The sequence below is a fragment of the Carlito syrichta genome, unplaced genomic scaffold, assembly GCF_000164805.1.
Source record: "Carlito syrichta isolate Samal-C Ts95f unplaced genomic scaffold, Tarsius_syrichta-2.0.1 Scaffold301673, whole genome shotgun sequence".
NCBI lineage: Eukaryota > Metazoa > Chordata > Mammalia > Primates > Tarsiidae > Carlito > Carlito syrichta.
The window spans coordinates 692,993-707,307 of NW_007245769.1; the positions used below are offsets into that span (position 1 = coordinate 692,993).

General features: G+C 32.9%; 1 protein-coding gene across 1 annotated transcript in view; it reads right to left on the minus strand.

Moving 5' to 3' along the window:
- LRP1B (LDL receptor related protein 1B) overlaps positions 1-14,315 on the minus strand; it is a 1,912,798-nt gene that overhangs the window by 671,456 nt on the left and 1,227,027 nt on the right. Inside the window, exons 22-23 of the mRNA XM_008055101.2 lie at positions 9,909-10,109; positions 4,796-5,041 (exon numbers count right to left, since the gene is read on the minus strand). Coding sequence (XP_008053292.1) covers positions 4,796-5,041; positions 9,909-10,109 — 447 coding nt within the window. The remainder of the gene's footprint in view (positions 1-4,795; positions 5,042-9,908; positions 10,110-14,315) is intronic.

Sequence of the window (14,315 nt, forward strand, 5' to 3'; positions counted from 1 at the left end):
GAATCACCGACAGAACTATGGATAATTGAGGAAGAAGAGAAAGAGTACATTAAACCAACTAATCTTGAGGTGACCTAATGATACCAGGGGAAGTAGAATTGGTTAGTAGGAAAAATGGTATAGCTGGAAATGTAAAAGCCACAGGAACCACATTTTTAGGTGATAAAGAAAGTTCTAGAGTGAAAAGAATTCTTCAAAGGAAATACACATGGAAGCATTAAGGCTTGGGTAATGGACACAGGGTATCAAAAGGCAGTCATTATGTCTATTTACTTTTTATGCTTACATTCATAATCTGTGTCCTAAAAATAACGAAAATTGGAAAATAAATATAAATTTGAAAACTGTAAAGCATAATTTTGAAAAATCTTTAAATATAATTTTGAAAACTTTAATAAGAACAAAGAAAAATATGAATAAAAACATCTAATCTAATTCAAGCATAGAAAAAAGCATCAAACAACAAGAAAAAAAATTGCTACAATGTTCTTTGCGATGCTACTGGAAATAAACTGCAAACTTTCCAGTGGGTTGCCTAACAGCAAAGAAACTGGAAAAGAAAATGCAATCAGAAGCAGCACTCTGTGCGTCCACAGTTAAAAGAAACCAATACTTCAGTGAAACATGATTTATAAGTTATGAGTTAAAGAGAAAAAAATGTAAGAAACTGATCAAATAGGGGATTTAGATATCAAAATGAATACTTAAAAAAAAAATTAAATCAAGTTCTCACTCTTTCTCCCAGGCTAGAGTACAGTGACATGATCACGACTCTCCATAGCCTCAAACTTCTGACTCAAGCGATTTTCCTACCTCAGGCTTCTGAGTAGAAAAATAAAGTTTAAAAGGCATATTAAATAAAAATTAAAAATTATAAAAGTAGTACTTATGGAAGATCATTTTATTTCACTAATAAGATATGAGTGAACTAACTTAGAGAAAGTTGAACCAGTTCTACAATTCAGCAAAAACCAGAATGTAAAGAATTTGAGAAGGAAAAAGTGGAAAAAAATAAGAAAATATGAGAGAACTACAGAGGAAAATTCAAGGAAAAAAAAAAGGAATGGAAAAGGCATGGCTCTAATTTGAAACATAAAGGCTACAATTATTATTTATTTTTTAAATGTCACAAAGGATATGCACAAGTATTGCATTTAATGGGAAGAACACATTATTCAAAGAGGGAATTAACAGGAAAAAATGAAAGAAAAAGAGCAAGAAAGGATAAATAATATTTTAAAACACTGATAGACACTAATCAATTCATTTTTGCTGAACTATGAATTTTCTATTTTTCCAAAATAGATGGAGTGAATAAAATATAGAATAAAGTCTTTTTACATATGCAAAATTGGTTTAAGTAATAAATAATTTTAATACCTAATAAAACATTACCCCGTAAATAATATACATGCTGACAACGGTATTTGGTACACTAAATATTTCAGGAAATAACTGATTACCAATAGGCTAAATTCTTCCTGTAAGAAAATTTCATTTTAACTTTGAAAGATAAAATATAATTTTACTTTTCTCTTAAATTATAAACAAAGCCAGGTGGGTGATACAGCAATTTTTAGAGTTAGAAACAATGTGGCACTATTAGAGTTTTGCTGAAGCTCAGAAAACAATAGTGACTGAATGTAAAGAATTTGGTATTTAGATATTTAGCTACTTAGACTGAAGTTCTAAGAAGCAACCTCAGAAGCAAAGTCTCTCCCTGACATTCTCCTGACCTCCTGTCCTTCACCCCTCATTCTCTCCTTAGGCAAGCCACAGAACCTAAAATCCCTCTTCCCCACAGGAGGTCTAGAAACTAGAACCCCTTTCCCCCAAAGCCAGCCATAAAGTCTACAAATATTTTAACCTTCTCCCACCTTTCTGTCTAGGAGATGGCCATAAAGATATTCTCTGACCTACCCTTGTCTGATGGTAGGTCATAAAATCCTCATACCAGAGGGTTCCTGCTCTATACCAAGGAAGAAAAAATGCTGGACAGAGAGACCATGAGAAATCCAAACAAGCAGGCTTTGCTGTTTCCTTCCTCTTTCTATTAGCATTAGATTGTACCTTTTATTGTCCAATCATATTTCTACATACTTGTCCATAATTCATTAAACCTAAGTAAAGTCAAGGCTGGGCACAGTGGTTCCTGCCTGTAATCCCAGCACTGTGGGAGGCTGAGGCGGGAAGATTGCTTGAGTTTAGGAGTTTGAGAGTAGCATAGGCAACATAGTGAGACCTTGTTTCTACACACACATATACACACAAATTAGCTGGATATGGTGATGTGAACCTGCCGTCTCAGCTACTCAGGAGGTTGAGGTAGGAGGTCCCCTGGAGTCTACAGTTGGAGGATATGGTAAGCTGTGACCATGACACTGCACTTCAGCATGGCCATCAGAGTGAGATTTGACAAAAAAACAAGCAACAACAACAACAAAAACCAAAACAACAACAACAACAACAACAACAACAAAACCCCAGTCTTTTCTGTATCCTTGGGTCTTCATTCTGAAAGCTCCCAGGTCATATACAACTATGATCAAATACATTTATTATGCTGTACTCTTCTCAACCTGTCTTTATAGGAGTGTCAATCATGATCCTTAGGAGGAAGAAAAAAAGAGTCACTCCCTGCCTGCCTCTGAAGTTCTATTCTGAGCTGAGAGCAGAAGGGTCAATTCTGACAGGAGAATTACCTTTATGCCTAGTCACTTGTATCCAAATATTGAATCATTCTGTTATTAAACATAAGTTGTTATTTATTTCATGTGGTATGCGACCGTTCTAAATGTCCATCATTTTGTCATCTATATCCACAAAAAAAATACATGGAGCCAATTCTCATGTGAAATATGATCATAAATATCTCTGAGGTCAAAATGTGGTCTATTGTTTTCCCATTCTGAACATGTAGATTAATGAAATGACCATTATCAACACAACAAGTTGCTATTATTTAAGCCTCTCAAGCCAATTTAACTACATGGGAACTTTGAAGAAAAAAGCATAGAATAAATGTCTGCTAAACTTATGCTCTAGGACTCAAATTTTAATGGTCAGGAGTAAACCACAAAAATAATCACAAAACAAACAAAGATAAAATGTAAAGTAAAAGATTAAAATAATTTAAAAACCTCTGAAAAAACATAATATTTTTGAGAGCATATGATTTTCCCAAAACTGGACTGTATATTAGGTAAAACACAAAAAAACTCTATAACTTAATTTTTAACTTAAATCACCTATTATTTTATTGGAAAGATAAATAAGGGAAGAAGATAGCTAGGATTATAAAAGAATCAATTAAAAATGTGAGCACATATTTTTATGAGCTATATATTCTAGACATAGAAAGAAGAATAAGAAGAGACCAAGAATGTTTGGAAAGAGATTTAATTAATGAAGAAAGATTTGAGCTAGTAAGTCGCAAAGAATATTCAAGATTTCTAAAGAAAAAGATGGGAAGGTGCAATGTAAGTAGAAGAAACAAAATGAATAGAAGTTTATGATGGATGGGTTCTTAGTAGTCTTGTGGATGCCTCAGAAAGTTTTAAAAAGTACAAAACAGTAAAAATAAAGTTTAAATATATACGTGGAGAGAGAGAGAATAAAATAAATATTGAAATGCAATTACTGCAATTAAACAAAAACCACTTTTGGATGTAATAATAAATGTGCTTATTTACTCTTTTAAAATTTTGGTGGCATGTAATTAAAACTTTATCTGACTATGGATTTTATGTTGGAAAAGGTGAAAAGGCATTCCCTAGAGAAAGGAATTTATTAATGCATTTAGTAACAAGAGGGAACAATGATCTAAAGACTCCCACAACTGAATTAGTAGTGAGTTTCAAATCTGAGCATAAGTGATATTTATCTGCAACATCTTCATTGTGATATAAATGTTTGTTATTTCCATCAGAGACAAATTCATAGTTGCTACTAATAACTTCTGTGGTTTGTGGCATACATTCACAATTGAAAGACATACCAACTTACAGTAAGAATTAAAAAATAATAATAACGATGCAATATTTCCCCCCCAAAAATTTATAGACTCCTTCAATTCTATTAATAGACTTTTAAGTTTCCTGTGATGTCAGACTAAGAAACCAGAGAAGTTGATGGAAAGCCATACTTTTTTAAACACCTTATGGAAGTGAGGCACAATAACAAACACTTCATGCTATCCTTGCAAATTGTATAGTGGGCGTTATTTGAAAAATGAGAAAACTGAGTCTCAGGAAGTTTTACATAACCTGCCTATTATGTCACATACATAATAAATATCAGCTGCCTCATTAGAGTTTGGGTATCATCTTCCAAAGCTTTTGTTTGCTTTTTCCACTGTGAAAAACTGCGTAGGGATTCAGCAGAATGTTTTAAATCAGCAGTTAGAAGATGAATATAGCCAGAGCAAAGAGTTGTTTTCAAGAATAGTAGAAATACAAATGGAAATGTGGGGGAGGGCCAGACTTTGGAGAGTTCTAAAAATCATGAACAATAAAACAAAGTAAATGTTGTAGAGCACACAAAAGTAAGCCCACAGAGGGTATGATAATTAAAGCAATGTTTCAAGGAAAAAATAACCGATGGTAACAATTCAACAGACTGCAACACTAAGGATTATTATATTTTCTCTCCAGAAGATCTTGTAGTAAGTCTAAATGACATATTACAATTACATGCTTTAACTAAAATTTGTGAAATCCTTTTGTCTTCTGAAGGTGTTTTGGGATTTTTTCCCTCTGTTCTTAAATATAGCAAGACACACAAAACCTCGACTTACCAACACTTGTACAACTTTCACCATCTATGTCCAGCTTCCATCCTTCATAACATGAGCACTTGACTGTGTGCTTGTGCTGTTCACACACTTGGCTGCACTTTAGATGATTGCTGCAATAATCTACAATTTCACATGTTTTATTGTCTTTGTTGAGTTGAAGTCCTTCAGGGCAGGAACAGACAATTCCTCTTCCCGGGACAACAGAACAGTGGTTGCTACAGCCTCCGTTGTTCAGAGAACATTCATCTGTAGAAAGAAGGGAACAGATTATATGTCTTATTATATGATTTCCTTTCTTAAGTACTAATCATTGAACTCAATTCTCTAAGCCTACAATTAGAGTCAGGATACATACACGAATATAAGAAAGCCCTCTTTGGAATTTTTTTCCCCAGCGGTAGCTATAGAAATGCTGATGGAATTCATCCAAACACCAAATTTAATTCTCTATGATAGTAATTGAGAATGGAAGATTTTCACTTCTATAAAACTTTGGAGAAGTATTTGCTTTACCCTATAGATATAAAGTGAGTTCAGTATTTATATTATGACTAGAAAAATTATGCTGAACCTTTTAACAGCTAAGCTAAATTTGTTGTGGAGGTTCTCCAAAAAAAATGCACACACCTTGATGGTCTAAATATTTGACTTATCTCAATAAATAAACAAGCATATGAATATAAATATATATGCATAATACATAAATATCTTTGTACATCCATGGTCTGATATATAGTTATAATGCAGAATGGATTACTTTGTCCCTTACTGGCTGGAGGTATTTATTTTTAAGTTAGGTATATTGTATATTGTGCCTTATGCTTAATTGGTTGTTATGATTATTCAATGAACAATACACTAAAAAAAAAGCTGTCCTGGTATTTTGGCTGAAATAATGAGCAACTAGTAATGACTACATGGATATATGACTAGCTTATTAAGAAAAAAACTTTTTTAATAGCACATATGTATATATATATATAAATTAATATTAGATGCATTTATTTGTCATTCTACTTCATCATCAAGTTGTAGGCTCCTTGAGGGTATAGAAAATATCTTTTCTGTTCACCAGTGTATATCTCACAGCTAGTACAGTATCTAACACCGAGTAAGCACTTAAAAACATTTTAATAATTTTTTTAAAAATTAACAAAGTTGACTAAAAGCACACACTGCCCTAAGATTGAGTCAATATTGTCTACTTAAGAAAATTGCAATATGGCATACTTATAGTCTTGAAGAAAATACAGATAATTGTTTTTGAAACCACACTATTCCCTACCACTGTGTACTATGAGGTGTATCATAAGGTACCATTAGGTACACAGTAATAAGATCAAGAGAAGTTTTATCTTTCTTCACTTTAAAAATATTTTGAGTGGTTTTCAAAGACTGTTTCATTGTGTATATTTTGAGATGTGTTAAAAAGACTTTGTCTAATAATTGGTAAATTGCAGTACTATCTACTTATATACATCTAATGCTTCCTATTGTCTATGAAATTGTATCCAGTTGAAAAATTATTTTGAACTGTAAGACTTTTAAAAATATTACTGCATTTTTTAAAGTTCTATACAGGTCAACACTTCTTCCTATTATTTGTCACCATCAAAGAAGTTACAGTAATAAGAAAAGGAAAATGATTGCATTAACTATTTTCTCTAAAAATTCGATTCAAGTTTGGCATTATGTTAGAAGAAAAAAAATAGATTCATTTCTTGGTTCCTCCACATATGTTTGTTCACCCGTAATCATAAGCATTTCAAAACAGCAGTCACTTCAAAGTATTTGCCCCATTTTTGTTCAATTGACATTCTTTTTCAAGAAAATTGCTGTAAAGAAAGGTCATTGTGCCCAGCGGGTGAAAAAAAAAATTGTTACAATGCTTTTAGCTTATTTCAAATATCACTGTTCTCTTAGTACTAAAGTGTCTCTTTCTAATGCTATCTGTGAAATTAAGTCACAGATTTTAGGTTAAACAATATTCATGATGAAATTTGAAATTGAATATATAAATGTAATGCTAATATTTGCATAGCTAGTCCTTGTCAATTCTTCCTTAGCCTTAAATCTATCATTAATCCTGCAACTACTTTTAAAACTTTTTATTACCTGACGAATACCCTCTACTTGACCAAACTCTAGTCGGATTCCTGAGTCTTCTTGACTAGACCTCAATCTTGGCCTATGAAAACTGCAGACTCTTATCACAAACGATTTCAACCTCCTTACCTCCACCATACATAGGAAGGAACTAGAACAAACTCTAGCATATTGTCTAACAGTTCAAGTGAGCATTCCTGGGATGACCCCTGTTCCCCTCTCTTAATAGGCCCCCCATCCTTAAAATGTCTGCCTGAAAAAGCTCAATGCTGTTGAGAATTTACTGTTTGTTCCAGCCAGAACTTGAAGATAGGTAGAAAGGTCCCTGAAATCCGTCTTAGAACAGTTACTTTACAAAACTTGCAACTATACATCCTTTCTCTGTCCCTTTGAGATATAACTCTTCTACCACCCAGAATTGTCTTCTCCAAGATCTGAGTGCTTTCTCTCTGAAATGTAAAAGTTAAGGGAGATAACTCTTACTTTTCTACCATCCCTGTGGGTGCCTTGCTCTGACTTGCTGTCACCATCTCCTGTCAGAAAGGTAAGACGAGTCTGTTTTCCCCTCCATAGAAACTCCACTTAACAAACCCAGATGGCTTAGTCACATGGACCAACCTCCCTTAACACTCTTCAGTACCTTTTTCTTAGCACAACCCAGCCTTTAAAAGGTTTCCAGTCTTTGTTTTTGTGAAGTTGAGTTCAGTTCACACTGGGTACTCTTTCCTATCACAAGAGTTATTACTGAATAAAATCTATACTTATTGCTTTTAATAGTTAGTGTCTGACTTTAATTATCTTTAGCATACCCTCATAACAAGGATCTTTTATTTATTTATTTATTTTGTGAAATCATTAAAAAATTCCCCTGAATAAATAAGCTCTTCGGTAGGATCAGAAAATTTATATTCTTGGGTTGGTCTTTCCCTCATATACACTGTATATAACTATAGAAAAAGACAATTTAATCCCCAGTAGTTGTTTTTGGTTATCATTGCTCCAACTCTCCCATGACTTCACCTTTTAGAGGGCAGGGTGAAGCAGACCATACAGTTCAGTATGTCACAGTACTCCAATCAGGATAAAACTTTGTTATCTTCTGGTACTTTCACAGAAGCTTCCTTATAACCTCTTTTCGCCATCTGTAATCTTTTGAAATATTTGAGCAAAGCTCCTTAGCTAATGAATATAGAGGCTAGATAAGCAATAAATGGTTTTCAATTTTGAAGTAGACCAAAAAGTGAATTCAGAGAAATTCTCTCTGTCCTTTTTGACTTCCCCATTTAGAAAATGTAGAATAGAAAAATAAGATGACGTGTTCTTATCATTATCTTTACTTTTTTTCAACATGTGTATTTTCTCCACTTTGCCTCTTATTTACTTCATTTAACTTGAGGGATAAGAAAAAGGTGGAAAAGCACTAATATTTTTTAATACCTATAGTGCATTAGCTATTATTACCATGATTATCTGATATATATCATTGCCTCCATTTTAATTTTGAGGACACTGATGTTTTAAGAAATTAAGTAACCTGCCCAGGTGATTTAATTGAAGTAATTGAAGAAAATAATTTAAGCTTCTCAAAGTCTAGAGTTTCCATGATTACATTCTTTTTTTTTTTTAAGAATGTTAATAGTTTTCTTCATTTAGAATTGTTCTTTCACCTTTCTGAGCAATGCTCTTGTCAATCTTCTCCATTATGAGGAACAAGCTAGGTGAGACAGAAACGAATACATAAAAATAATACTTGCCGTCTTTTATTTGTAAATTATTTTTTATTTACTTTTTTTGGTCTGAATCCTTTTGTTTAATTATCCACATTGAATAAAAGATTGTTGCATTTTACTGTTTTGAGGTTATTTTTATAGAATCATAGACTCTCAGAAATGCTTTTTTTTCCCCCCAGAGATAGGGTGTCACTCTTTTGCCCACACTAGAGTACAGAGCTCATACAGCCCACTGCAACCTCAAATTCCTGGGCTAAAATGATTCTCCCACCTTAGCCTTCCAAAGCGCTGGAATTTTAGGCATAAACTACTGTTTCTGGCCTGAAAAAGGATATTGCATTACATACATTCTTTTTAAAAATAGCAGTTCCTTTTTTTTTGTCTTGTACAACTCAGTATGCTATTAATGCTCATCTGAGATCAAAATATGATAACTTTGGGCTTAAATGTAGTTGTCTTTCCCACTTTCAATCAGTCAGTTTTATTATTTCCTAAAGTCATTTCTCATAGCCTCAAGTCATCTCATTATCGTTCTTATCATTCTGTAAACTCTTCTTCATCATTTTATTGGTGTCACATTCAGTATTATCTAAAAAACACATTTTAAAAATCTCCTTGCTAAATCTATGATCTCTCCACAGAGAGAGAAATGCAATTTTCTTTTATAAGTGCAGGTTGGCATAAGAGAGATGGCTAGTCAACGTGATCTCAAAGCTCATTGAAATCATCTTTTTAACTAGATAAAACATATCAAAGAAAGCTGTTGTATGAGGACTAAAAATTTGAGAGAAAATTATACAAAATTGGGTAAGATTCTATTGGTTTCATTATCCAGTCTCTTCCTTTTCCTAAAGAACAATTTCTATTGCAATGATTAGAAGGCATATCAAAATCCATATGGTAGTGGTAGTGAACTCTATCCCTTAGATCAGTAATAACAAGGTTTTCTTGCTCGGAGTGACTCACTGGCAATAAATAATAGTTCAATTATGAGAACAGCATTGACCATACAGTGATCTAAATAATGGGCACAGTTCTGCAATTGTTAAGTGAGTACAGGTTAGCTTTTTTGTTTTATTTTCAGAAATTTCTGATTATACTTAAAACTTTTTCTATGGACTTATATAGTGCCTGAAAAATGCAGATAAGATTCAATGCTAAAAGCTACAATTAAAGGAGATGAATGGGAGGAATGAATGCTACTATAATAAGTAAAAGCAAGTGGACTAAAAGGTTATAGTTTCAGAGAAAAGCACATGCAGTTAAACATTCAATACCACAGAGGTCGCCTTCATCAGACCCATCAGGACAATCCCTTTTCCCATTGCATAGTTTCTCAGGCTGCAGGCAAACTGAGGTATCATTAGCACAAGGATACTTGGGTGGTCCACACAAGAAACTGTCACAGTCATCTTCATCTGATTGATCCTCACAGTCAATATCTCCATCACATACCCATGCTTTGTTGATGCATCTCCCTTAAGGAAACAGAAACAGCATGTGTTTATTTTTGTAATTAGGTCACTGTAATAATGGTTTCCATTATTTTCTCCAGTCAGAGGCAGAATTACTTGTCTTTAGCAAGAAATCTATTTGCTAATACTTTTTTTTTTTAGTTTCATGATAGTGTTTGAATACTTCTTGCTCTGGTTGTTAAAATGCTCTTAGTGTTTAAGCCTTGAGTTTTTTCTTTAGCTTCAAGTTATTACCCTGCTCTATTTAAAATAATAATAATAATATTTCTGTGACTAATTAAAAGTTTAATCACAACACTTTCAGAAGCAACTTTAAGGATACGTTTCTATATCAGTGCCTGGCAGAAGCCTACATTTAGGCAAATACCTTGTTTTATTGGGAAAATTTGCCCTTTTATTTGGATTTATAACCTCAGCACCTCAACTCATCACTCCAGACATACTACATGCCCTTTCATAAATAAGTAGCAATGTTATTAAACATTTTGATAGCTAACATGTACAGAAAGAGTTTGTAGAAATTTTTTTTGTTATTTTTTAATATACTCATTTTATTTATTTTTATTTTACATTCAAGGAATACATATGCAGGTTTGTTAAACAGATATATTGCATGATGGTGAGGTTTCGGCTTCTATTGAGTTTACCATGCAAGTGGTGAGCATGGGACCCATTGGGTGGTTTTTCAGCTTACTCTCCTCCTTTCCTCCCTTCTTTAAGAGTCCCCAGTGCCTGCCATTTCCACTCTTGTGTCTATGTGTATTCAGTCTTTATCTCCCACTTGCAACTGAGAACATGTGATACTCAGCTTTCTGCTATAATTTACTTAGAATGGTGGTTTCCAGCTGCATCCATGTTGTTGCAAAGGACATGATTTTGTTCTTTCCTATGGCTGTGTAGTATTCCATGGTATATATATACCACATTTCTTTATCCAGCTCAGCACTGATGGGCACCTGGGTTGACTCCATGTTTTTGCTATTGTGGATAGTGCTGTGATAAACATATGAGTTGTCTTTTTGTTAGAGTGATTAATGATCCTTTGGATATATACCCAGTAGTGTGATTGCTGGTGGAATGGCAAATCTATTTTCAGTTCTTTGAGAAATCTCCAAACTGCTTTCCACAAGAACTGAACTAGCTTAGATTCCCACCATGAGTGCATGAGCATTCCTTTTTCTCCATAACTCCATCAACATTTGTTGTTGACTATTAATAGTCATTCTGACTGTGTGAGACGATATCTCATTGTGGATTGAATTGCAATTCTCTTTTGATTAGTAATGCTGAGCATTTTTCCAAAGAATTTATAAAAATGCTTTAAAATTGTTCTTAAAAGAAAAACAAAACAATTATTGTTCAGCCAGTATGTTTCAATAGTAACAGTGTGAAACACAGAGAATAATAGTCACTGTTGTCTATGTATCTTTGCACTGCAAGTTATTCTTTATCAAATTGTTTTCATTTTTCTTCTAATTAATTCATCTTTTCTGGATTATACAACAATCAGGTATAATGTGCATTTTTAAAAAGCACTTAAAGATAAACACTAGGTTATTGGCTGACTATATATCAATATCTCATGACATAAATGGCCAATACAAGGAAAATGGAAAATATTCGAATATATATGTTCAAGAATCATTACATATTTACATGTCTTATTAAATCTTAGAGATGATTGCATTTTAAAATAATTAAAATATTGGTGCAAAATGTTTCATTTATAGAAATATGTTAATAATTCTCCACACTATTATGTCAAATGAAGAAATGCATGATCAATTTTCTAGTTAATAAAAATACCTTTGATGATATTGGCATTAACTATTGATATAAATACTCTTATAAGATATTTCACTCATGCATTTGGTATAAATAAAGAAACATTGCAAACTTTTGCCTTAAAATCATGAATAAAATGAACAATACTGTTCTGAAAATACAATCTAAAACAATTAGATAATAGGAAAAAATGAGGTATAATATTACAAAACAGTATCATTACAAAACAGTATTACAGGCAGTTAATATCATGCAACTATAAAATCAACTAGAACTCAATAACAACTACAAGAAACTAGAGTTCAAAAAAATAGATTGAAAACATACAAAAATCAATAGATTTCAAATATTCAGAGAGCATATACTTGAGGAAAATGTCAATTAAAAATTTCACCATAAGATTTGGGTTAAACTGCACAAGAATTGTATGTATATGAAGAAAATTCAAAATTCTACAAAGAATCTTAAAAAAAGCCTTGATTAAAAATATTGTTTGGAGCTGGGCTTGGTGGCTCAGCCCGTAATCCCGCGCCTTTGGGAGGCTGAGGTGAGTGGATTGCCTGAGCCTGCGGGTTCGAGACCCGCCTGGGCAGCGAGACCTCATCTCTACAATAAATCAAAAAATCAGCCGGGCATGGTAGCGCATGCCTGTAATTCCGGCTACTTGGAAGGCTGAGGTGGAAGGATCGCTGGAGCCCAGCAGGTTGAGGCTGCGGTGGCCGGGAGCGGCCACCACACTCCAGTCTGGGCGACCGAGTGAGACTCCAACTCAAAAAAAAAAAAAAAAAAAAAAATATTGTTTGGTCATGGAGAAGATGACATATTACTGTAAAGATAATTTTTTCTAGATTAATAAATCCTACCAAAACAGTAACAAAATTAATGCAACTCTACAAGCTGATTTCAAATTTAAGAAAATAAAATTGCAAAAATCATAAGGAATCTTTTAAAATTTTTTGATGAGTGAAAATTGCATATTCCAATTATTTAGCAGTAGTTTAATACTAGTTGAAGTATTTTTATTAAAAAAACAAAAAATATACCAAAAATTAACTTACATAGAGACATCAGAAACAGGCCCATATATATGTGGTTTTAATATACAAAAAAGTTGGCAATTCAAGTATGAGAAAAAAGGTAACTACAAAATTAGTGATGTAAGATCACTCATTAACCATCTGGAAGAAAAACAGTAAAGCTGAATCTCTACTTGACTTTTTATATCGAATAAATTCTAAATGGATAAAAGAGGCAAGCATTCTAAAATCATGATTCTAAAAATACAAACATTAAACTTAATTTTAGATATATATTATTCCATATGGCAACAATAAAATCCATATACAAATCAGTGGGCAATCAATAAACCCCCAGATATTATATGTGACAGAAAGAGCATATTTTTAAAAATGCAAATAGTTCTTTCAAATCAATAAGATAACAATCAATAGTCTAATACATGTGAAAAATTCATAATGAAATAGAAATAGTTTACATACATAAGATATTCAATATCTCTTCAATTAAAAAGGCAAACTCAACAATTTGACACCATTTATTCTCTATCAGATAAGTCAAGATTAAAAAGTTGGATAACACAAAGATATATTTGACACAGAATAAAAAACATCAATGCTGAGAGTGCTGCAAATTAGGACAACCTTTCGGTAGAGCAATGCTAAAAATATCTAGCAAATAAAAAATACACTAACTGTTCACCACAATAATTCTAATTTTAGAAAAATTTTGTCATTAATATATCTGCACAAATTCACAAAGATGCACATGCCAAGGATATGTATTACTGTTTTTGTATATTAAGTAATGACTGATAACAATTTAAATAATCATCGAAAGACTGGTGACATCAATTACAATGGATCTATACATTGAATGTATATGCTTGTGTGAAAAAGAATAAGGTAATTTTCATAAGTTAATAAAAAATAATTTCCAAAATATATTCACTTTAAAAAGGTATAGAACTGAGAGTATGTGGGCTTTCTTATTTATTAAAAGAGACTTATCTGTTTATCAATATCTGTGATTATAGTTCCAAGTATTTATCAGTATAAGTACATTAATAGGCTTGCCTGTATATTAATTATTTCTGGAGGGCTACTCAAGAAATAGTTAAAAATGGAGAGGAAGAATGAAGTGCTGGAAATCTGTGGTAAAGGGAGACAGACTTTTCATTGAATACTCTTGTGCTGGTTTATTTTTCTTCTATCTGAAAACTTTTCCAAACTCTAGTGGCTCATTTAAGAAAATGATGTTGCCAGGCTCGGTGGCTCAGCCTGTAATCCCGCGCCTTTGGGAGGCTGAGGTGAGTGGACTGCCTGAGCCCGTGGGCTCGAGACCCGCCTGGGCAGCGAGACCTCATCTCTACAATAAATCAAAAAATCAGCCGGCCGTGGTAGCGCG